We start from the raw sequence: 27407 nt of genomic DNA on the forward strand, positions 1-27407 counted from the left end.
AGAAGTCAAATCGAATGATCGGTATGTAGGAGGGCTATACCAAATTATGGACAATGACACGCCATATTCGCTGTTTGTATGCCTAAAATCTTGATATCAGTTTTCAGGAGAATCTAATAAAAATTGCGGTTTCTATAATGCTAAGATATCTAATCGGGAGATCAGTCTGTATGATGGCTATACCGGAACATGGACCGATACACACCATATTAGGCACACCCATTTATGGTCCTCAAATATGTCCAGATTTCCAATTTCAGGAAAGTTGGATAACAACTACGGGTTCTAGAAGCCCCATACCCTAAATCGAGGGTTCCGTTTATAAGAGAGATTTAGGTCCAGTCTGTGTGATTACATCAGACAGACGGGCATGGTTACATCGTCTTAAAATTTCTCCCTGATCAAGAATATATGTATATGTTATAAACAGAATAAATTCAAATAAATCAATAAAATAAAATCCAAAGTCAATAGCTTTTATCTTTGCTATATTTTCGTTTAGCATAAATATATCAATATGGCCTTCTCAAACTAACAATGCCATATACCATAGAAAAATATACACGCAAAAAAATAATTCTTTCCTCCCAAACGAAATTTTAGACAAACAAAGTTCGTTTCTCATTTTCGCTGTAAGGAAATGTATTTGGAAGAAAAGTATATACTTTTTGTGATAAACGTTTATTCTTTTCCAGGATGTAAAAACAATTTCATAAAGACAAACTCCCTCACATCTTTCTCACATCCACGAGGATTTTTAGTTCTTAACACCTTTTTCTGTAATACCAACAATGTAGAATAAATTATACGATTTTATAAATTTTTAAAATTTTTTTTACCTTTCGCCTGGACGGAGAATCGAACCGCGGACCATGCACTTTGTAAGCCAACACCCTAACCACTGAGCTATGTACCTGTTATGGTCATCAATAGATAAATATCCATATAAGTTATATTTATATAGCATAGCTTGCGGCGCCCACGAACCGAATAAACAAAGTTTCTTTAAAAGAAACAAACATTTAGTTTGGCACCGTGGAGCAGTGGTTGCTACGTCCGACTTGCATGCCAAGGGTCGTGGGTTCGATCCCTGCTTCGACCAAAGCATTTTTTTTGTTTTTTTTTTACATATATTCCAGATATGTTCGGAAGATTTCGAAAAAATGTTCAACATTACATTGTAGTATATTAAATTTTGAACTGTAAAATGTGTCTCATTAAAGACCTAAAGTCAGAAAAGACCAGTTTTTGATATAAACGAAATGGGCTGTGTTCTTTTTTTAAAAATAACTTTTTTATTGAAAAAATAAAAAATTTGTAACAAACGAATTTTTTTGGTGATAAAAGTTTAAAATTTTCGAAGCAATTCTAAAAACTCTAAGAAAAGAAAAACGTTTTCGGTACACGTTTTCCAAACGTTTTTTCTTTGCGTGTAGGATGAAACAAACCATCCACGGAGACACCTCAAATATTAAACCATATTATCAGCATGTGAACAAATACAGTAAAGTTGAACTTATTATTTTCTTAAACGCTGTACATATACCTTATTTTACTAAATGTGTTCATTTGTAGGACTCTCTGTCACAGATTTTAAAAACAATTTTACGTAAGTTGCATTGAGAGTTACCATGCCATTTAGGAATTCTTTAATATGTGCTTGATTCCTTTGAAACCATGTGTCACAGCTCGACACTTCTACTGAAGGACAAACCCCGTTATACTACTTTTACTTGTGTACTACACATCTACATTGATTTACATATAAAAGTTTAATTATTCCATTGAACTTTCAAGGGCCCACTCGTACTCGTTACTTTCCAAAGTAGACTGTTGCCTTCCCTTTGATACTACACTTGAAATGGCGATGCATTATTACCTACTTATCTTATGTCTTAAAGTGTAACACAAATCACCGTTGAATACAGTGGTCTGAGTTGAATACAGACATATTCTTATGGCATCGAGAACGAACAATGCTATTACACCTAAACAATGTTCTTAAATGCAAAACGTATTCGACCACACTAATTATTAACAATGAATTAAAAATAGAATTGGATTGCAATCATCGATATAAAAGATGATTACATTTTGAGATGATCATGGGAAGTATGTCATATAAGGTACAAATTTGTGTTCTATCTATCTTTTTTCATATGTTCCCGTGTAAAAAATATTTATAAGTATAGGCATCTAATATTCATAAAATGGTACAAAATTCTTGCGACATATTTTTCTAAAAATTTAAAACATACTACTATGGATAAAAGTAAGATGCATTTTTAAATTTAAGCTTCACGGGCTTCGAAGTACATAGTTATAGTTTTTCTTGGGTTGGCACTTTTGTTAAAAACAGATTTTCAGTCAACGTCATTATTAGTTAGCAGTAAAGTCCATCATAAACAAGTTAAAGGCAACTAAAAATTCGGCATCAAGTAAAAATTATGCAATTTTGTAAGTAAACAGATTCATAAAGTGCTCTTTCAAGCCAATTCTGGGGGCCGCAAGCCAATTCTGGGGGTCGGTTTTTATTTGGGGCCATACCTAAAAATGACTCGATATGGCCCATTTGCAATACCATCCGATCTACACTAATAATAATTAGTTTTGACAAGTCTCAAGTTGAGAGCTTGTTCCGTTCTGAAGTTAGCGTCATTTCACATCGCTAAATCGACTCAGAATTTCAACACAACTCAGAATATGTACACTTTGCGGAGTGTGTTACAAACGGAATGACAATGCTAATAAACCACAACTTCATAAATTAAAGCGAGTTAATAAATCGTGTGGTTTGAAACTGCGCAATCTCCTAGGCTGATTGGAAGTTTGGAGTAAATAACGGGATTCGCTATTACTATGGTTCTGGATGCAGATAAGATGGTTTTCTGCAAATCTAGAAATTTCTTCTTTGATTGTGTTCATTTTTAAGTTTCGGTGGAAGTCACACTTCGGTAGAACTGGTTGTCGCACATCCCCATAGTTGAATGCCATGTATCCATAACGTAACGTAAATTTTAAACCTACTATTACCATACTAATTTCTTTGATAAACCTACAGTAAATTATTATGAATATAGGCATAGTAGAAAAACTGAATTTTTTCCGATTAACCAAATTAACTTGCGGTATTTAATATTTAGTTCTTCACACTTTTTATCAATGTGAATTTTCCTATTTAATTTTGAATCCAGTCAATCAAGATATTTTGCTGAGCTTAAAAAAGCCAGATGTTCGTTGCCTATTTTTAGGGGTTTGTAACTTGAAGCAATTTTCGCAAAGTCAATATCAACAGATTTGCTGCTGTTGAGCTTTAAACCCTGGTTTTTGTCCATGGATGTACCTTAAATATTTGAAGACGCCTGGAGGTTATGTACATTATCGTGAGGGTATATTAGAAACTGTATATATCCAAGTGCGGAACTCCTGCAGACATTGGATATAGTTTAGTGAATTCACTATGTTATCATGACATACTCTATAAAATCGACTACTCAGGTATGAGCTAAGAATCTCACAATAATTCTTTGGAAGTAAGCTATTGAGCTTTAGGAGGAGACTATCATGTCATACTCTATCAAAGGCTTTGGAAATGTCCAAGAATACAGCCGAGCAGATTTGTTTTTTCTCGAAGGCCTTTTCAATATTATTGGTATAATCGATAGTCGAGTGCTTTTTCCAGAATCCAAATTGATGGGCCAATACTATATTTCTTGAGACAATAAATTCCAGTCTTCTGCAAAAGAGTTTTTCGGATAGCTTGCCAATTACTGGAAGCAGCAATATTGGCCTGTATGAATTGTGTGGCGTTTTCTCCGGTCTTTCTATCATGAGAACATCTGCAAAATTCCAGCTATTTGGAATATATTTAATTTTAAGGACAGTATTCATTTAAAGATGATTTAACTAATATTGAATCATTTTTGAGATCCATTAAAAGCAAGTTGTCAGTTCAATGGAATTTTCTTTTATATCAAGATACACATTTTAAAGTCGAATCACCTAACTCTAACGACGCATTCATCGAAGAGTTTCTCAACTTTAGGTCAAGTAAAATATTTGTGCATCAAGGAAACCCGTCTTCTCTACTACGCAACTACTTTATGCTTATGTCAAATTTTTTTAAGTGTACAATGTAGACGCATGTATATTGACCTCGTATAACCCTTTTTGATTTATGAATCATTCCTAAAAAAATTTATAGTCCAGAAGAAAAAATAGTTTTATTTTAGGCAATGTAGGATGGTTTTACGTCCACATATGCGGAACCACTTAGAAAACAGTAATATTTTTGAAATTGTACGCGTTACTAACATTTTTTTTAAATTTGGTTCAATTTAAATTTAAATAATTTAAATAATTAATAATAATTTAAATTTAATTTAACACAATATGGTGATTGATATTGTCATTTCAATGATTTAAGCAATTAAAATTAAAATTTACTTTCGTGATTGAAACCAAAAACTCTTTTCTTTGTACTACTGTACTGCGACTAGAGGTGTGCGCGTGACTGAAATTTCACTCACACTTACGCACATTCACGAAGCAAAATGTTTGTTCACGCACGCTCACGCACGATACGTGTGGTAGCCAATTCCACTCACGCACATTCACGAAATGAAAACCAGTACTCACGCACGAACTACTTTCAAAGACTTACGCACGATTCACGACTAATTCAAGAGACTCACGGCATTTTCCAAACGGAAATCAGCAAATGTAACAAAATTCAAAAATAGAATATAGTTCGAGAGCATGATGATGTATCAAAGAATCAACAAGGATCCAACGACATCGTTGCAAAGAAAAAATAACGAATTAGTGGAGGAACTGGACAGAAACAACATGATTTCGCCTGCAGAGAAAAAGCGACTAAAAATGGACGTAGCTACAGCACCAAGGATTTATGGCTTGCCAAAAACACATAAAGATGGTTATCCATTACGGCCAATTTGCTCATCTATAGATTCACCTTCGAGCAATCTCTGCAAGTACATTGGAAACCTTTTAAAAATTTTAACACAGGACTCGAAGTACAATATAAAAGACTCCCTACAATTTAAAAATAAGATCAAGAACCTGACTATCAAGGAGGATGAAAAATTAGTATCTTTTGACGTTGTGTCCCTATTCCCAAGTGTACCGGTTGACTTAGCTTTAAAAATCATCGAAAGTAGATGGCAAGAATTGGAGGGCCATACTAGACTTACAAAGAATATATTTAAGAAAATTTTAAAATTCTGCATAGTGGAGAATAGATACTTTACGTATGAAGACAAAACATATAAACAAAAGAGAGGAGTGCCGATGGGATCATCTGCTTCACCTATTGTAGCTGATATAGTTATGGAACATTTACTGGACAACTGCATGGAAAACTTGACAACAAAACCAAAAATCTTGACGAAATATGTGGACGATATATTTGCTGTGGTTCGGGAAGGTGCAATACATGAGATCTTGACAACATTAAATGGCTTCCATAATAGCATAAAATTCACGGTAGAAATAGAGAAAAACGGCAGAATTCCATACTTAGACACGCTGGTTATCAGGAAGGAAAATTATAAACTTGGTTTAGATTGGTACCAAAAACCAACAGCATCGGGGAGAATAATGAATTATTTTTCACAACACCCAAAAAGGATAGTGATTAACACAACAAAAAATCTTATAAACAGGGTGTTAAACATAAGTGACAAAGAATATCATTCTAAAAACAAATCCATTATTAGAGATATTCTACACAACAATAATTTTCCAAAATATTTAATTAATGACTTAATATCACAATTTAAACCGGAGGGGAAAAACCAAAACGAAAATAAAAACGAGGAAACTATATACAAGTCACTAGTATATGTCAACAAATTATCAGAACGAATTACAAACTCTGAAATCTTTGATAAAGGACAATACACTTTAGCACACAAGTCAAACAATACTCTCAAAAAATTATTTTCCAACATGAAAACCAAGATCCCCACTATGGAAAAACATAATACGATTTATGAAATACCGTGCGGTGGAAATAATAAAGAAAAATGTGAAAAAGTTTATGTAGGAACATCCAAAAACAAATTAAAAACAAGAATTTCAGGACATAAATCGGATATTAAATTACGCACCAACTCGAATACCACAAAAACGGCACTAGCAGACCACTGTGCGAGAAACAATCATACCCCAAACTTTGACGACGTAAGAATATTAGAAAGAGAGAATAATTACAACAAAAGGTTTACACTAGAAACACTTCACATAAACAATGTACCTGCAAGCAAGCGAATGAACTTCAAAGTTGATACAGAAAACATCGCTCACTGTTACAGGCATTTGCTTCGGAAAAGGAAACAACAAATACATGGTAGTGATCATCGTGCAATAGTAAAAACAACTCAGTGCAATACAGACAGCTGACGAGGGTAGTGAATCTACAGTAGCTTTAAGTATTTTGTGTTGTGGATACTATACATGTAAGTCATTGGTTGTGTTGCTGTTTTAATTTTTCTGTTCGCCTGATACTTGAAAAATGAGATTAAGATATGTCTGTCCGATTTTTGTATAATTATATTATCCTATAATACCATTTGAGATTATTAACTAAAAGTAATTAAGATTTACACTTATTTAAATTATTAAATGTTTAATACTGTGATATTTATGAAATGTAATTTCTATAAATCTATTGTAGACCCCTGAGGAAGCGATTCAATATCGTAATCGCGAAATATTGGGAATAATAAATAACATATTTTAAAAAGACCTCGAGCTTGAAGAACCATTAATTTATAATTCTAACAAAAAGGTCGACCAAAAATCAAACAAAAACTAATAAATTAATTTCCGTTAACATACGGGTAATTAATTTAAATCTTGATTTTTTCGTGAGCGCGATTTTGCAGAAATTTTATTCACGAACCGATTTTATTTCTCACGCACGATATATTTATGTTAGTCCCATTCACGCACATTCACGAGAGTTGCTTTGGATTTTGTTCACGACTCATGCGATTCATGCGTGTCACGAGAATTTCGTGTCACGCGCACACCTCTAACTGCCACCATTGTTCTGCCTCAAGTGTCCATAGTGAAATGTATAATTAAGCACATATTGAAATGGTTAAATTGCTCGATATTCTTTAGGTTCAATTTCAAGATAACGAAGGAGAACTCATCGATTTCAATTTGTATGTGCGTACAAGGCAAAAGAGGCGGCCATTTTTCAACATTTACTTGTACTTGCAAAAAAACAAACAAATCAACACACTAGTGATACAACTAGCCTAATGGTTTAGGTCAAGTGGACACCACTTTGGTGGGAGGTTTACATTTGGATTTAAATCTCATAGCAGATTCAATTAAAAGTTCCATTCCAAAATCATCCACGGATGGAGAACTTTTTCAAACATATGCCTAGTTATAGGGCTACTCACTCAAGTGGGAAATAATTACAATCCTCAAAATTGGCCATGATTGATATTCGAATATGCTCATTCATTACACCCTCAAAAACATCGCTTATGTAACATATACCCCAAACACATTTTGCTTCAAGCATATGTATTTTCAGGATTGGTCCAAACAAAATATTGTTTGTATTGTCCGAACACATTATGTTTCACCTTAGGGCATACACTGGTAGAAAAAATTGTTAATGAAATTTTCTTTGTGTGGATATATGTTTAAGGCGCCAATTGGTTACTTCCGTTATTTTACTTGCAGCATACTCTAGGTCCCTCTTTCTAAATTAATATATGTTTGTATCTAAGCATATTATATTTACAAACATTTTATATCCCAAACATAATAAGTTCTAACATATTAACATATATGTCCCAAACATGTTATGCTAGTTTATGAACATTATATGCTTGCACTTAAAAATATTGTGTTAAAAAATTTGAGTTCCAAACATATAATTTTTACACCCAAACATATGAAAAACAGTATTTTTCGTCCGATGTAGAATACGGTTGAAAATCCAGTCTTCCTGTAAACTCAAAGATGGATAATATACAAGAAATTCGCTTAAATAATAATTTACATAGGCATTACTTGTTTGTGCTCAGATTCAAATGTTCATTAAAACAACGTCCGAGGTCCTGTCTAGGATACGTATAGTGGCAGTCTTTTATTTCAAGCTCACTTAGACTATTCAGAAATATTGGAAGTTTTTCTAAAGGCACGACTTTAAAAGCACTTCCCTAAATGCCCTCCCACAGATGTTCTTTATTTCAACTTCACAGGCCGTTCTTATAATAATTTTTTTATGACTCATATTTTTAATGTGTAATTTTTATACCCTTCACCACTACTGTGGTACAGTGTATAATAAGTTTGTGCATTTGTATGTAACGCCAAGAAGGAGTAATCATAGTCCAAACTTTTAGTATACGGATCGGCTTAGAATTAAATTCTGAGTCGATTTAGCGATGTCCGTCTGTCTGCCTGTCTGTTGATGTATTTTTGTGTGCAAAGTACAGCTTGCAGTTTTAGTCCGATTGTCCTAAAATTTGGTATAGGGTCCTGTTTCGGCTCAAAGACGATCCCTATTGATTTTGGAAAACGATCCATATTGATTTTTATGGGTCTCGAAAAACATTTGCCCACAGAGGCCAATCTTTTACTCCGATTTAGTTGAAATTTTGCACAGGGAGTAGAATTAGCATTGTAGCCATGCGTGCCAAATTTGGTTGAAATCGGTTCAGATTTAGATATATCTCCCATATATAGCTTTCGCCTGATTTACACTCATTTGCCCACAGAGGCCAATCTTTTACTCCGATTTAGTTGAAATTTTGCACAGGGAGTAGAATTAGCATTGTAGCCATGCGTGCCAAATTTGGTTGAAATCGGTTCAGATTTAGATATATCTCCCATATATAGCTTTCGCCCGATTTACACTCATATGACCACATAGCCCAATTTTTAACTCCGATTTAGTTGAAATTTTACACAGGGAGTAGAATTAGCATTGTAGCTATGCGTGCCAAATTTGGTTGAAATCGGTTCAGATTTAGATATATCTCCCATATATAGCTTTCGCCTGATTTACACTCATATGACCACAGAGGCCAATTTTTAACTCCGATTTAGTTGAAATTTTGCACAGAGAGTAGAATTAGCATTGTTGCTATGCGTGTCAAATTTGGATGAAATCGGATCAGATTTAGACATAGCTCCCATATATATGTTTTTCTGATTTCGACAAAAATGTTCAAAATACCAACAGTTTCCGTGTATTGTCGCCACTGCTTAGTCCAAAAGTTGTAAAAATGACTCTATTTTTCCTAAACTTCTAATACATATATATCGAGCGATAAATCGTAAATAAACTTTTGCGAAGTTTCCTTAAAATTGCTTCAGATTTAAATGTTTCACTTATTTGTTTACTAATATTGTGTTCCACCCTAGTGCATTAGCCGACTTAAATTTTGACTCTATAGATTTGTAGAAGTCTATCAAATTCTGTCCAGATCGAGTGATATTTAAATGTATGTATTTGGGACAAACCTTTATATATAGCCCCAACACATTTGACGGATGTGACATGGTATCGAAAATTTAGATCTACAAAGTGGTGCAGGGCATAATATAGTCGGCCCCGCTCGACTTTAGATTTTCCTTACTTGTTTCTTATTTAAGATAGGTTAAAAACAGAGTAAGAATTAATAAATTGGTACAAATTATTTTTTTTCCATTATTTATTTATTATATTTATTTTTTATTTGTTTAAATTTCTACTAACACGACAAGGATTTCTCCTTATAAGTGATGGTGTTAGGAACAAAGATTTAATTACATTGGAATATGAGGTTATAAAAAAGTTAAATTAATGTGAATAATATGTTTTTATATTGCAATATATTGAGGTAATTATGCTAATATTTGAGATATTTCTTTTTTGAATTTAGACATGTTACCAATTGTTTGTATATTATTTGGGAGGTTGTTCCAAAGACGAATGGTGGATATGTAAAATTGCCTTTCAGATATTAGGCTTTTATATCGGAACTGGATTATTCGATTGCCACGATTTGATTTGGCAAATTGAAGTCTCTCGAAGAGATAATTTGGTTCTCGGGTATAGATGAGTTTATGTAAAAATATCATTGATTTAAACTTCAATAGATTTTCAAAGCTCATGTTGAAAATTGTATACGCAAATTCAGATATTCGTTCGCTTGGCTTTTTCAGGAATATGTACCTTGCGATGTTATTGAAGGCAACTTTAAGTTTGTGGAAGTCAGCAGCACTACAGTTTGCATATATTTCACAGCCATATAACAGAACTGGGACGATATAAGTTTTCGCTAAAAGTTTACGAATATTGTGGGGTGTGGATTCTTTGACAGCCCATAAGTTTCTAAGCATCGCATTAACTCTTTTGTCAAAGCAAAATGCTAAATCCCTTCTAGAAAAATGGCGAATTTTTTAAAATGTTTGAAGTCGTTTCAGACAAGCGAAAGAATGCATTAAATATCTTAAAAAGATTATAAAAATTATTTATTAGGAAAAATATCATAAATTTTGTAATTCACATCCAAAACATTGAATTCGCATCACACCTTAAGAAGTGATGCAAATTCAATGCAACGACTGTTCAAATGGTGGACATTCGTCCTATGACAAGCCTATATTAAATGCATCGCTTCCACGTAAATTTTGCACCACTTCCGGATCCAAAACGAACATGTTCACTACTTTTTTGGTAAAGTTTTTTTGCTGGGAATTTGCAAAACCTTCTCAAAAGAACTTCGATGGAATTGAAAAAGTCAAACGGCACGGGTTCAAATCCCAGCGGGAATGAAATTAAATTTTTTTATTTTTATTTTTTTTTTTACTTTTTTATTGATTTTCTAATTTTTTGTGAAATTTAATTGTCCAAAACTAAAAGTTTCACTTAAAATAGCCTAACTGCATACTTTCTATTACTTGTCCAAAAGGACTGCATCGGAAGTGGACAAAATTCGATAGGGAATCACGGGATGCGCTTTAACTTGTCCAAAAGGACTGCATCGGAAATGACAAAATTGATGGTGGATTCCGGGACTGAAATGATTAAAAACTTCCAATTTTTTTGCTGGGAGTATATACTTGAACTTAAAAATAAAATTTGGCTATGAAAAACAGTTTTTTTCGTCCGTGTAGGGAAAGCCTCCACCAGGACATTTTGCCAAATTAAATAAGCCGATTAAAATCATCTGGTCACACTGTAATGATAATTAAAAAAAATAATAATAATGTATATCTGTGTTTTAAACAGCCACAACATGAAAAGAAAATAAACTATGGAACAACTCATCATTCTTCTTTATTCGTTGGATAACACCTCCATATAAGATATGTAAGAATAACATGTGTATTAATAGCAACTTTCGTCAGAGTTTCTAAATGATAAAAATTCTAAGGTGACGAAGGTGGAGCATAGTGTGCTTGTCTTCAGCATGGAACTTTTATAGCAAGATTTTTACAAAATACGAGTAGTCCGTTCCAATAAATTTCAAAAATATTGAATCTATTTTTTGCCGGATGATTCAAACATAAACGATAAAATGGAAACAACAGAAACTGAATATACGCTTGTGATGAGAAAAGAAAAATAGGAGCATAATACAATATTTCGATCCAGAATCAATTGAAGAATAAAATTATGACCTTAGCATACATATACCTGTTAAAGCCAATTAATTTAAATACAAACAAATGGTATTTCATCGAAATGATATATTGAATTATTATATTAACTTTGCAATTTGTCCATCCGAACTGATCAACTCAGAATCATCGCCTGAGTCGATGTAGCACTTACTGTTCACGACTGGGTCATCGCAATGGCTGAGAGGTCAACAATAAGGTCGGGAAATTTACGACCAAAATTCGAACAGTAGATATAAAAGAACATTTGTCAATTTAACAGCGATAAACATGTAAGCAAAATCGGGCGGTGCGGGCTATATTATAACCTGTACCACTTTGTAGATCTACATTTTTGATACCATCTCAAATTTATTGGGTCCTATACATAATAGTTTATATTCCAATATACACATATTTAAATCAAGTCAATTGGACGTAAATCTCGTTGAGGGTAAAATGTTCATATTCTAGCCATACATCTAAATCTGTACAAATACCTAGTAACAATATCAATTCTACTATCAAATAAATCGGAATGAAATTGTGACTACAAGCTACAATGTTAACTCTACTCTCTAGATAAATCAGAGTGATACTTTGTCCTCCGATGGTCATATGTGTCTAAATCTGGCGAAATATGTATATGTGAGCTATATCTAAATTTTATCTGATGTATGGTGCATGAATAACTGCAATGTTCATTCAACTTTCTGCGGAAAATTGCATGTAAATTTGAGTATAACTCTGTGGCCATAAACGTATAAATCAGGCGAAAGATATATATGGAAGCTCTATCTAAATCTGAACCAATTTCAATCACACACTTGACAATGATATTTTACTCCTTGTCCGAAATTTTAATCAAATCAATGTGAAACTCTGGCCTCTGAGAACAATTAAGTGCATATCGGGCATTGCTGTACCAAGACAACTTTAGCCAGGAGGGGGGCTACAGCTCTTCTATCTATTCTACGCTAACAATATAAAGGGTGATACGGTCAAAATTTGGTCAATATAAACTTGACGTATTTCTTTCAATTTTGCATTTAAAAAACCTGAACACCCCTCATTTTGAAGGTGTGTGTGTGTCTAAAATGTTGCTCCTATTTTGATTTTGGAATTCACTTTTCAGTTTCACTTTCAGTTCTTGCCGTCCAAGCAAGAAGAGCAGCGTATCAAAATTTTACTCGCGCATCGCCAAAATCCGAGCTACTCGCACGCAAAGCTGGCAAAATCGCTAAAAGTTGCCAAATCAACCGTTACAAATGTAATTAAAGTGTTTGGGGAACGTTTATCGACAGCCAGGAAGTCTGGATCGGGGGGAAATCGAAAACCGGAAGCCGCTGAGACGACAAAGAGAGTTGCCGGTAGTTTCAAGCGAAACCCAAACCTCTCCGAGATGCCGCAAATATGCTGGGTGTATCGTCTACAACAGTGCATCGAGCCAAAAACGAGCCGGACTATCGACTTACAAGAAGGTAGTGACTCCAAATCGCGATGATAAACAAAATACGACGGCCAAAGCGCGATCCCGGAGGCTGTACACGACGATGCTGACGAAGTTTGACTGCGTGGTAATGGACGACGAAACCTACGTCAAAGTCGACTACAAGCAGCTTCCGGGACAGGAGTTGTATACGGCAAAAGGAAGGGGAAAGGTAGCAAATATTTTCAAGCACATAAAACTGTCAAAGTTCGCAAAGAAATATCTGGTTTGGCAAGCCATCTGTACCTGTGGCTTGAAAAGCAGCATTTTCATAGCTTCCGGGACTGTCAACCAATAAATTTACGTGAAAGAGTGTTTGAATAAACGTCTGCTGCCTTTCCTGAAGAAACACGGTTGTTCCGTACTGTTTTGGCCGGATTTGGCATCTTACCATTACGGTAAAAAGGCCATGGAGTGGTACGCCGCCAACAACTTGTAGGTGGTTCCCAAGGACAAGAACCCTCCCAACACGCCAATTGAGAAATACTGGGCTATTGTCAAGCGGAACCTAAAGAAGGCCAAAAAAACTGCTTAGGACGAGCAGCAGTTCAAGACAAACTGGCTTTCTGCGGCGAAGAAGGTGGACAAGGTGGCTGTACAAAATCTGATGGCAGGTGTCAAGCGTGAGGCCCGGCAATTCGGATTTGGAAAAGCGAAAGCCTAACTGAATATTTTTCCTGAATTTTATACTAATTGGACTTGAAAAAGAAATTTAATTTGATTTTTTAAATAAACGATTTCGCCGATTTACACGCGTTTTCGCTTGACCAAATTTTGACCGTATCACCCTTTACAATGGAAAATCGTACATAAGTTTTCAAATTTTTGGAAGGGGGGCTAATTTTTTCTGGAGGGGACTAAGACCTCACATCCCCCAAAGGTCTTTCTACGCTAATGATATCGGAGAAAGATATATGGGAGCTATATCTAAATCTTTACCAATTTCTTTCAGAATCAAGTGTTGGTTTTATTCTGACCCAAAGTAAATACTTGTGTCAAATTTGTCGATTGTTGATTGGACTGAAACCACGACCTCATTACAGAAATGTGCTCATAGACAGATGAACATGGCTAGATCGACTCGGGGTCCACCCTGAGCAATATTTCCAAAGTTGCAAGCTCTAACTACACGGACGAAAAAGACTGTTTTTCATATGTTTGGGTGTAAAAATTATATGTTTGGAACTCAAATTTTTAAACACAATATTTTTAAGTGCAAGCATATAATGTTCATAAACTAGCATAACATGTTTGGGACATATATGTTAATATGTTAGAACATATTATGTTTGGGACATAAAATGTTTGTAAATATAATATGCTTGGATGCAAACATATATTAATTTAGAAATAGACTATAAACATATATGTGTTTAGAGAGTGAGACATAAAGTAAAATAATGAAAGTAACCAATTGGCGCCTTAAAAATACTCGTATATATACACAAAGAAAATTTCATTAAAGATTGGAAAAATACTATGTGTGAATATAAAGAAGTATAAATTTACAAAATAAGGATACTTTTAAGACACAATTCTCTTTTAAATGTGGGTTTTGTGTATTTCATAGAGTATGAAGCAAATTTTAATTTTTCGCTTTTTCAGCTTTTTTCATATGCTGTAAAAAGTCCGTTAAAAACAAGATTTCCAGTAGAAATTATGTTTCAAGTAAAAATCGTCTACACTTTATTTTAGTGTTGGAAAACATATCCTAGTTTTTAACGATTTTTGCTTTGTAGTCAAGATGCAAAATTGCAACAAATTTAAAGACAATTTTATTAATTTTAAAGAATTTGTCTGAATTATTAAAGTCAAGTTGACCTTACCCATTTTCAAGTCAAATCAATTAATTATAAGGAAAACACGACTTCATTGAAAAGTTTATCGACTTTTGAACATGGAAAAAACTTTATATTAGAGAAATGCGTCTTCTAAGCTAAGCAAAATTTGTATTCTTATTTTAAGGACATGAACTCTTTGGCCTCACGACAATATTTTTTCAGTGTACTCTTTTTCCTCCTCTAGAGCCACCAAATTTAGAGTTAGGACAGTAAAATAAAAACAGGGGGAAAATGTGAAAAATGAAACAGTAAGATCTATAAAAACAAAGATTAGTTCCTCTTTATTAATGAGTAGTCTAAGAGGAGTTGATGGATTTTTTCGAAAATAAAAGCGGGCATTGAGTTCGAGTTTTACAGCTAAAATTATTTCTCATTTTAGTGGCAAAACTCGAATCGGTAAAACCAAAATAACATTATAACTTTTTTCGGTAAATTGTTTTATAACATGGTGGGGATCCAAAGCAAAAATTGAATAAGTTTATTTTCTTTGAAATAAATTATTGAAGAAAAGTGAAAGGGTAAACATGGCCATTTTAATGCGATAATGCCAACTTTATATATATATATATATATATATATATATATATATATATATATATATATATATATATATATATATATATATATATATATATATATATATATATATATATATATATATATATATATATATATATATATATATATATATATATATATATATATATATATATATATATATATATATATATAGCACTTTCGTAGTAAAAATTTAATGTTATGTTGTTAAACAATGTTATGTTTGCAACGGCTCGTGGGCGCCGCAAGCTATGCTATATAAATATAACTTATAACGATAATTATCTCTTGATGACCATAACAGCTACGTAGCCTAGTGGATAGTGTGCTGGCTTACAAACTGTGTGGTCCGCTGTTCGAATCCCCGTCCGGCAAAAAGTAAAATTTAAAAAAATTATAAAATTCAATAATTTCTTCTACAATGTTTGTATTACAGAAAAAGGTGCTAAGAACTAAAAAAATTCGTGGAAGTGAGAATATGTGAGGGAATATACAATTAGGCAGAATCTTCTTTGGTAGAAAATTCTTCTAAGCATATAATATTTTTGGATTCAAAATGTTTCCAAACATATTATATGTTCACATAATAACATATAGTTTTTTGGAAGAAAACATTATTGAATTTGGATGGAAAAATACATAATGTTTGGAACTTGGACTACCCAAACATATTAATTTTTTTAGACCAATATACTTTCTAACATATTATATATTGGAAGAAATCAAGCATATAAATGTTTGGGCAATACCCAAAAATTTATATGCTTGAAGCGAAATGTGTTTGGGAGTATATGTTACAGAAGCGATTATTTTTGAGGGTGTAGATCTAACTTATATTAGCCCGTTCCACAGTGTGGCGCAGGGTACAAAAATATCATATTGGCTTACATAAAAAATAAAAAAATGAGTGTTTCCTGAAAATGTCAACAGTTTTTTTCGTATTTGTATTCGATGAAGTGCACCATTTGATAAAAATGTCGTAGTCAGTCTATAAGTATATACGAGCCGAGAGTTCGTCCAGGCTGAATCTTATCTATCCCCTCCATGGATTACTAAAATCGCTTTTCCACAATCGATTTTTTGTTGAAAGTCAGTTCATATTGAGCCTATGTTAGTTGGGTCAGAACGTTATTTTCGGCTCACTTAGACTACTCTACAGTGTTGCCAGGGAAAATATTCGGTTTACCCTACAAAGACAAAAAAAGTTCCCTACTTTCCCCTACATTCCCAAAAAATTTTCCCTACAATTTCCCCTACAATATTTTTCGTTAAATTTAAACAAAATTTACAAAACAAAAATGGTTCTATCTGCGTTATTATCTTAAAACATATGAAAATGACGTATATTACGTAAAAATAAATTTGTATTGCCACAACGGTAGCCACAGTTGATAGAATTCTGCTAAAAATAGTAGTTTTTTCTGTTTGGTAGATATCTTGATGTTTTGGTAAATCAAATCTCTATTGAAATAAAATTTGTTAAAAAGGTTTATGTAAAAATAAAATTTTGTTAAAAGTTTCTATAAAAAAATTTGAGAAAAAATCTGTAAAAATAAAATTTTGAGAAAATTTTCCATAGAAATAAACTTTTAAGAAAATTTTCTATAGAAATAAAATTTTGAAAAAAATTTCTATAGAAACAAAATTTTGAGAAAATTTTCGATAGAAATAAAGTTTTGAGAAAATTTTATATAGAAATAAAATTTTGATAAAATTTTCTATAAAATTAAAATTTTGACAAAATTTTCTATAGAAATAAAATTTTGATAAAATTTTCTATAAAATTAAAATTTTGACAAAATTTTCGACAGGAATAAAATGTTGAAAAAATTTTCTATAGAAATATTTGTTTGGTAGATTTGTGGCAAGATTTTCTTCAAATCCGTTGTTACCATACATTGTTAAACATCAAGCCTGGCCGGCTTCTAACTTCCTCCTCTAGATCTTCCAAAATGTAAAACTTATTAAAATTGTGTTGAGTGAAAAAGTCCCTATATTACGAGGGCGGTTCGGAAACTTCTTAGCCTATCAATGAAAGAGAATAGTTAGTTTTTCAAAAATATTTTTATTTTTCAATATAATCTCCTGAAAGCTTTTTCATCTGTAGTTCTTCATGCAAAATTAAATGGACTCGATCATTTGAGATGCCCATGATATTAGCAATTTCACGCATTTTTATTCGTCGATCATTTAATACCATATCATGCACTTTGGCTACAATTTCTGTTATTGTTGCTGTTTTTGGACGTCCACTACGTGGTTCATCTTCAATGCTTGTACCACGTTTAAATTCAGCAACCCAATTTTTATACCCTGCGCCACACTGTGGAACAGGGTATTATAAGTTAGTGCATATGTTTGCAACACCCAGAAGGAGACGAGATAGACACATGTTGTCTTTGGCAAAAATGCTCAGGGTGGGCTCCTGAGTCGATATAGCCATGTCCGTCTGTCCGTGAACACATTTTTGTAATCAAAGCCTAGGTCGCAGTTTTAATCCAATCGACTTCAAATTTGGCACAAGTATGTGTTTTGGCTCAGAATAGAACCCTATTGATTTCGGAAGAAATCGGTTCAGATTTAGATATAGCTCCCATATATATATATTTCGCCCGAGATGGACTTATATGGCCCCAGAAGCCAGAGTTATACCCTAACTTGCTTAAAATTTTGCACAAGAAGAACAATTAGTACTATAGTAAAGTGTGCCAAATTTTATTGAAATCGGTTCAGATTTAGATATAACTCCCATATATATCTTTCGCCCGATATGGACTAATACGGTCCCAGAAGCCAGAGTTTTACCCCAATTTGGTTGAAATTTTGCAGTTGGAGTACAATTAGTATTGCAGTCAAGTGTGCCAAATTTTATTGAAATTGGTTCAGATTTGGATATAGCTCCCATATATATCGTTCGCCCGATTTACACTCATATAACCACAGTGGCCAATCTTTTACTCCGATTTAATTGAAATTTTGCACCGGGGGTAGAATTAGCATTGTATCTATGCGTGCCAAATTTGGTTGAAATCGGTTCAGATTTAGATATAGCTCCCATATATATGTTTTTCTGATTTCGACAAAAATGGCAAAAATGTTTTTCTGATTTCGACCAACATTTTCCTTGTAAAATCGCCACTGCGTAGTCGAAAAGTTGTAAAAATGACTCTACTTTTCCTAAACTTCTAATACATATATATCGAGCGATAAATCATAAATAAACTTTTGCGAAGTTTCCTTAAAATTGCTTCAGATTTAAATGTTTCCCATATGATGTTTTACTAACATTGTGTTCCACCCTAGTGCATTAGACGACTTAAATTTTGAGTCTATAGATTTTGTAGAAGTCTATCAAATTCTGTCCATATCGAGTGATATTTAAATGTATGTATTTGGGACAAACCTTTATATAGCCCCCAACACATTTGACGGCCCCGCCCGACTTTAGACTTTCCTTACTTGTTTACTGTTGCATATGAAGGAGCACTTTCACCTAACACATTCACCATATCATTTCTTTTCCCGATAAACCTTTTTTTATGTAAATATTTAATGACAGCACGCATTTCTAATTTTGCCATTGTACACTGAAAAAAATTTTGTCGTGAGGTCAAAGATTTCGTGTCTTTAAAATACGAATGCAAATTTTGCTTAGCATAGAAGACGCATTTCTCTAATATAAAGTTTTTTTCCTTGTCAAAAAGTCGATAAACTTTTCAATGAAGTCGTATTGTCTTTATAATTAAGTGATTTGAATTAAAAATGGGTATCATAAAATGAAAGAAAAAATGTTTGGGCTAAGGTCAACTTGACTTTAATAATTCAGAAAAATTCTTTAAATTTAATGAAATTGTCTTTAAATTTGTTGTCTTTTTGCATCTTGACTACAAAGCAAAAAATCGTTCAAATATAGGACATGTTTTTCAAAACTTTATTTTAAAGAAGTTTTTTACTTGAAACATAGCATAATTTCTACTGGAAGTCGAGTCTTAATTTGAAAAATAAAGTTGTCGTTAACTCGTTTTTAAAGGACTTTGATAGCATATGGAGAAAAAAAGATGAGAAAGCGAAAAATTAAAATTTGCTTCCTAGAAGCAAGTACACAAAACCCAAATTTAAAAGAGAATTGTGTCTTAAAAGTATCCTTACTTGTATTCTCAGTTTCTTTGGCTCGGAATCAATACCAAATTTTTTAAAGTAAAGACAAAATCTTTGGAACCGGGCATGCTTTTTTTTCAGTGTAAAAAAATTGCGGATGTGTCTTTTTTGAACACCTGTTTCTATATGGAGGAGTTGCCAGAACGAAACAAAATTTAACATGTGTTCATAACAGAGATGGGAGTTTCCAAAACACTTAACTTTTTTCTGTTTATACCGCGCGTTTTGTGCTAGGCTAAGAAGTTTCCGAACTGCCGTCGTATGACCATACGTCCCTACAAGACGCTAAATATTAGTAAAAAAACCTACATGTAGAGAATTTCCCCTACTTCTGGCAATACTGCTACTCTATTGTAATACCATAAGTGGTAAACTTATATATCTCTCGGGCGGGCGGGCGGTCGTAGGTTCAGTGGCTCCCGAAACTATGTTAGATACACTCAAATAAAAGTTTACTTGAATTTAATTCCGAGCCAAAGATGCGTCTTCTTTAAAATAAAGAAATGTTTTTTTGGGGGCTATGTGTCATTAAATCTAGGATAGGCAGCCATCGTGGTGCAATAGTTTGCATGCCCGCCTTGTGTACACAGGGTGGGTTCATCTCAGTTTCGACCAAACACCAACAAGTTTTTCAGTGGTGGATTATCCCACCTCAGTAAAGATGGTGACATTTCTGAATGTTTCTCAGCTTCTCTAAGTGGTTTCAATGAAATGTGGAACGCCGTTCGGACTCGGCTATAAAAATGAAGTCCCTTGTCATTGAGCTTAACATAGAATCGGGCAGCACTCAATGATAAAAGAGAAGTTCACCACTGTGGTATCACAATTAACAGAATAGCGACCATCAAATGTACCAATGCAGACATCATGTAACTGCAAATAAAAATAAATTATACCATATATCAAAATGCAGAACTCCACACAGGTACATTTTTTTCAATTACTTTCCTTTTTTGTGTTCACATAAAACCACGAGCAACTTCTGAATAAATAAATTAACACAAAACACAGTAATTCCGTATTCTCCGTCAATTCCAAGAAATAATAAACACACGACTGACGGGCAAAATGAAAATCGTGTATACCTGCTCAATGTTTTTATAAAATTCTTTTCGCTGCAAAAAAATTAAAAAATGGAATGGTCACGAAAACAATGTACATGGTCTTTATACCCATGTAATGGTGCTAGACATGTCTATACGTAACCTATAAAAATACTTTTTTCCCTGCAAAAAAGTAAACAAATTGAATGGTCAGGTACATGATTTTCCCATCCATGTAATGGTTTCAAGTTCTATCATTTAAATAATACAACCTGTTTGCGGCATTTAAGAACCATTTAAATGCTTATTGCCAGCATATATTTTTCTCCGCTCGAAAATTATTTTTACAAAGACAAAATACATGGTTTTCGCGACAATTACATACTCTAGATAAGCATTAAATGGATTTTTATTCAGTTTTCTCAATAAATTTAAATTTTCCGTTTTTCCGGAAAAACACAGTAAGGACAAATGAAATAGTGGAAGTCTCCCAAAAATATATGTGAAAAGTCTATCTATCCATATCTCGCCCGACGTGGAGTTTTCCAAAAAACTTTGTGCTAGTATTGTTGAGAATGTCTTTACATAGAAGTAGAAACCGAAAAAGAAAAAGAAAAGAAAAACTATTTTTTAAGTTTTTTCTATATTTTTTCAAATGAAGTCCGAAACAATGGTATCACATCTGAATAATTTATGCGGAATCAATGTAGCGGACGCTTAAAAAAGACTTCCACCAGTCCCTGTAAAATGTATAGCTTTAGATCAAATTTTCACCACCTTCGGATACAAAAAGAACATTTTTATTGTTTTTTATACCCTCCACCATAGGATGGGGGTATACTAACTTTGTCATTCCGTTCGTAACACATCGAAATATTGCTCTAAAACCCCATAAAGTATATATATTCTGGGTCGTGGTGAAATTCTGAGTCGATCTGAGCATGTCCGTCCGTCCGTCCGTCTGTTGAAATCACGCTATCCGATCCGGCTCAAATTTGGTACATGGTATTGGTATATGTTCTCTAATGACCATGCAAAAATTAGTCCACATCGGTCCACTTTTACGTATAGCCCCCATATAAACGGACCCCCAAATTTGGCTTGCGATCGCTCTAAGAGAAGCAAATTTCATCACATCCGGCTGAAATTTGGTACATGGTGTTAATATATGGTCTCTAACAACCATGCAAAAATTGGTCCACATCGGTCCATAATTACATATAGCCCCCATATAAACCGATCCCCCGATTTGGCTTGCGGAGCTTCTAAGGGAAGCAAATTTCATCCGATCCGGCTGAAATTTGGTACATGGTATTGGTATATGTTCTCTAATGACCATGCAAAAATTGGTCCACATCGGTCCATAATTATATATAGCCCCCATATAAACCGATCCCCCGATTTGGCTTGCGGAGCCTCTAAGAAACGAAAATTTCATGCGATCCGGCTGAAATTTGGTACATGGTGTTGGTATACGTTCTCTAATGACCATGCAAAATTTGGTCCAAATCGGTCCATAATTATATATAGCCCCCATATAAATCGATTCCCAGATTTGTCCTCCGGAGCCTCTTGGAGGAGCAAAATTCATCCGATCCGGTTGAAATTTGGAACATGGTGTTAGAATGTGGTCTCTAACAAACACGCAAGAATTGGTCCATATCGGTCCATAATTATATATAGCCCCATATAAACCGTTCCCCAGATTTGATCTCAGGAGCCTCTTGGAGGAGCAAAATTCATCCGATCCGGTTGAAATTTGCAACGTGGTGTTAGTATAAGGCCGCTAATATCCATGCCAAAATTGGTCCATATCGGTCTATAGTAATATATAGCCGATCCCCAATCACACAAAAATTGGTCCATATCGGTTCATATTCATGGTTGCCACTCGAGCCAAAAATAATCTACACAGATAAAAATAAGTTTGAGAACCAATAACTTTTGTTGGAAAACCAATAACAAAATTTGTTAATTTTCCTGCAACAAGCTAATTTGTACTTTTAATAACCATTATTACAAAAAAGTTGTTAGCAATCGTTACCATCAGAAGGCAACAAATAATTTGTGTTCTCAATAACATAATTTGTAAGTAATTTGTTGAGCATCCAACAGTTCAAAATATTTGTTGTTGAACGTTACTTTTAATCCTCAACAAATATTTTTGAATTTGAAAGAAAAAAATTGTATGTGGTTTGTTGCAGTCTATCAATGACCTGTAACAAATTTATTGGTGTATTGACAAAAAATTAAATTGAAATTGACAGAATTATTGCACCAAAATTGCAAAATTGCCGGAACAATTTTAGAGATATTTTGTTAAGTACACACAGAGAATGAATATGACAAAATGCTATTTTTGGACGGGGAACATGTAACATTTTTGTGTCGAAAATCCTATACTCAGTTTTGTAAATGTATGACGATTTTAAATTTGAGTAGTCCAGGGTCTAACAAGCATTTTGACAACTTTTTGCCCAGTGATATATATTCTAGTTAATTAGAATTGTAATAACTCTAATCCCGATATTAATTATTAATTATCTCATACAACAAACACATTTAACTACCAAATTTTAAAAATATAAATTTTTTACAGGCATTTATAAATGCTTTTCTGTATTTTCTGATGAATGAGCTCTTTGCTTGCTATCATACACGTGCATGTGCTCATACTCATTTTGTTCTAACGGTATTCTTCGCATACTTCTTTTAGCTTTCGTACATGTTTTCAACGATGTGCGCGTAACCACTCTTGTATTTTTGTTTTTGTTTTCATATCGATAGCAGTCAACTAATTTCGCAACAAAACAATTTGTTGAAAATTCAGAATATTTTTATTATTTCCTCTGTCAAGCATCTACAAACACATTTCAACAACAAATGTCTCATATTTAATAGACAAATTTGTTGAGCATCAGCAGATTTTACATACAAATAAAGTTGTTAATATTTATTTGCAGTTATTTTTTTGTGTGTACCAAAAATTTTTTTTATGGAAAACATTGTCAAAATGTTATTTCTATAGAAAATTTTGTGAAAATTTTATTTCTATAGAAAATTTTGTCAAAATTTTATTTCTATAGACAATTTTGTAAAAATTATATTTCTATAGAAAATTTTGTCAAAATTGTATTTCTATAGAACATTTTTTCCAAATTTTATTTCTATAGAAATTTTTTTCCAAATTTTACTTCTATAGAAAATGTTGTCAAAATTGTATTTCTATAGAAACTTTAAACTTAATGATATACGTATTTAATCGGCCTTTTTTAGTTTAATATATACTACGTATGGACTACCTTGTAATTTGGAAGACGGTGTTAGGAAGTTTTAAGATACCTTGCTATCGGCAAGTGTTACCGCAACCCAAGTAATTCGATTGTGGATGACAGTCTTCAGTAGAAGTTTCTACGCAATCCGTGTGGAGGGTACATAAGCTTCGGCCTGGCCGAACTTACGGCCGTATATACTTGTTTTTTTACTACACTTCTTTGGCAGAGTCAATATATAATATTGTTAATAAAAAATATTAACAATATTCTATAAATATAGAATATTGTTAATATTTTTAACGTATAGCCTTTTAAAGTTTAAAGACATACATCTAATATTTATTAGTTCCATAATTTCCAAATGACTTACCTGTAAATTATGAAACTCTTTGTGTGAGCAGCAACTTGTTGCATTCACTAAAACTTAATTATTGGTTATTGTCTGCACTGGAATATTACGTCTATACCTGTAAGATTGTGCAATAACAAATTAATCTCACTTGTTCTTTTTGTTTTGCAAAATGTTTCTGTTCAAACAATTGCAAAATTGTTAGTCATACGCCAAAAAGATCAGTACGATTGAAGGGAATCAAATCTATATTGGATGGGGCTTCAGGAAAAACGAAACATACATCAGCAAAAGAATACCAAAAACACGAATTTTGGATTTCCATTGCCAGAGCTAAATGATCAGTGGTAGTGGAGTAGAGGAGGTTATGCTGGCTATGGTCTGACCGTATCAGAAATACTACAATATTTGAATTGGCATCCAAACGAATAATATTTTGTCTAAAAGAAAACTAAACAGATCGGAAGCGATGCTGTTAACCACAACAAAGGCAAAAGCAAGCAAGCACAACAAACGAGTATCAATGATGGAGACCTGCACTTTGATAAGATCAGATCAGTTGACCAGAAAACAACACAAAAACAAATCGTGTACTTTAAACAGAGAACACTGGACCAGAATAAGTGGAGAACTATTAACTGAGTGCAGATGTATACGCCAAAGAAATGCAAATAAACACTGCATAGGGGATTTGATACTGCATAGACTACAGGTTGCTGTCTTATAATGCGATTTAAAAAAAAATTAATTTATCTAAGAGAGTATAATTATTTAAAAACAAAAAATATATAGATTATAATTTTTAATCGTTCTTAGGTAATACTTGAGAAATTGAGAACGATTTCATAGCGAAATCGAGAATATGAAAATATTTGTAACAATCTGGCAATATATATGGGGAGTTGAATTAAATCGGAACTTAATCGATATACCCAAAGTATTACCATATTCCTGTGTATGAAACTAGTTTCAAATGAATAAAGACGATTTTGATGTAGTACAATGAAAAAACAGTGAAACCACCAGGAAGAAAATTTTGGGCTAATTTTAGAAAATTTTGAATATTAAAAAAAAATTAACTAAACAGTATTACAAACGCTGACATCATGCCGATATGACAAGAATAAGTAAATATTTTTCGACAAATTCAAGAAAAATTATAATATATTTATAATTTTTTCACTTATTGAAGAAAAATTTGTAGTTTGAAGGAAAAATATTGGAGTTAAACATTGCAAGAATATCTTTAGTGACATGCGAAGTTCACGATGGTCGCATTTTTAGTAAAATTTACAAATTTATTTTTAGTAAAATTTGAGAAATACGAATCTTTCTCCAAGCATAATAATTGTATGAACTGAAATAAAGTTAAATTGGCTTTAGTGAAATAGAGAGTTAACTTTTTTTGAGTGTGATTCGTCCATTCGAAACTACCTCGCAAAAGGAGTTTGATTACGCGCACTCCAAAGATTTTGTCTTTACATGTATTGATTCCGAGCCAAAGAAGCGGAAAATTGAAGTAAGGATATTGAAAGTAAGGATACACAAATCTCTAATTTTTGACGGTTTTTTACTTTTTACTGAAGATACAAAAAGTCAACAAACTTAAAGACGATTTAATTAATATTGAAGAATTTTTCAGAATTATTAAAGCCAAATTGATCGTAAAAAAAAACCAAAATATTCTTTCAGTTTTAAGTCAAATCAGTATAAGGACAAAACGACTCCATTAAAAAGTGTATCGACCTTTTGGCATGGAAAAAAAAAACTTTATATCAGAGACAGTGTTGCCAGTATTTTTTTGGCTCTTGTCCCCAAATTATGATGGTTTCGTGCCCAAGAATTCCCATTTGAAATTTAAATAGCTCATAAAAATCCCCATTATATTTTTGATTTTTATTTTTTTAAATAAAGAAAAAGAAAAATTTTCTGTAGAAAATCAGTAATAATTTAAAAATTAAAAATTTTGTCGAACCAGCTTGTAAGCCGCAATAAGATCAAAAAATTCTGTGTTAGTTTTTAGTTCAAATGCTCCATTTGCACCCTTTCGTATGCCGTGGAATAAAGAGCAGCATAGTTTTCTTTTGTAAATGTTGACGAACCACTGGACTTCTTTTGTAAAAATGTAGAAATTTGATGTTAATTTATTGTGCTAAACGGGGTTCTAAAAAATCCCCACAAAACTTTATGGAAATTCCCCACCAAATCCCAAAGTCCCCTATTTAGAAATTTCGTCCCCATTCACGAAAAAATATCCCCAATGTAAGGAAAATTTCCCAATACTGCACTGAAAAAAATATTGTCGTGAGGTCAAAGATTTCATGTCTTTAAAATACGAATATAAATTTTGCTTAGCATAGAAGACGCATTTCTCTAAAATAAAGTTATTTTCCTTGTCCAAAAGTCGATAAACTTTTTCAATTCAATACGACTGTATTGTCCTTATAATTAAGTGATTTGACTTAAAAATGGGTATCTTAACATGAAAGAAAAAATTTATAGGCTAAGGTCCACTTAACTTTAATAATTCAAAAAAAAATTCTTTAAATTTAATGAAATTGTCTTTAAATTTGTTGTCTTTTTGCATCTTGACTACAAAGCAAAAAATTGTTCAAATATAGGACAAACATAGCATAATTTCTACTGGAAGTCGAGTCCTAATTTGGAAAATAAAGTTGCCGTTAACTCGTTTTTAAAGGACTTTGATAGCATATGAAGAAAAAAGCTGAGAAAGCGAAAACTTAAAATTTGCTTCCTAGAAGCAAGTACACAAAACCTAAATTTAAAAGAGAATTGTGTCTTAAAAGTATCCTTACTTGTATTCTCCACTTCTTTGGCTCGGAATCAATACCAAATTTTTTAAAGTAAAGACAAAATCTTTGGAACCGAGTACGCTTTTTTTCAGTGTGGCAACACAGATCAGAGATATGCGTCTTCTATGCTGAGTAAAATTCGCATTCGTATTTTAAAAACTTTCAGAAGTTTCAGTGTAGAAACTTCTACCAAAGGCTGTCATCTATAATCGAATTACTTGGGTTGTGGTAACACTTG

At 32.9% G+C, this 27407-nt stretch overlaps 2 protein-coding genes across 7 annotated transcripts in view; one reads left to right on the forward strand and one right to left on the reverse strand.

Moving 5' to 3' along the window:
* The window catches only part of Pka-C3 (Protein kinase, cAMP-dependent, catalytic subunit 3), a 172177-nt gene that overhangs the window by 142118 nt on the left and 2652 nt on the right, over positions 1 to 27407 (reverse strand). For 2 of the 6 annotated variants that reach the window (XM_075303388.1, XM_075303389.1), the window contains exon 2: positions 24378 to 24474. The exons of 3 other annotated variants lie outside the window; for them this stretch is intronic. The gene's annotated coding sequence lies outside the window, so the exon portion shown is untranslated. Of the gene's footprint in view, positions 1 to 24377; positions 24495 to 27407 lie in introns of those variants that run through there. One more of the 6 variants, XM_075303390.1, reaches the window with a different exon arrangement.
* LOC142235409 (uncharacterized) lies at positions 4759 to 11335 on the forward strand. Its single transcript, XM_075306663.1, has 2 exons — positions 4759 to 5505; positions 11273 to 11335. The coding sequence occupies exons 1-2, from the start codon at positions 4759 to 4761 to the stop codon at positions 11333 to 11335; spliced, it is 810 nt and encodes a 269-aa protein (XP_075162778.1).

Source organism: Haematobia irritans, chromosome 4, assembly GCF_050003625.1.
Source record: "Haematobia irritans isolate KBUSLIRL chromosome 4, ASM5000362v1, whole genome shotgun sequence".
Classification (NCBI taxonomy): Eukaryota; Metazoa; Arthropoda; class Insecta; order Diptera; family Muscidae; genus Haematobia; species Haematobia irritans.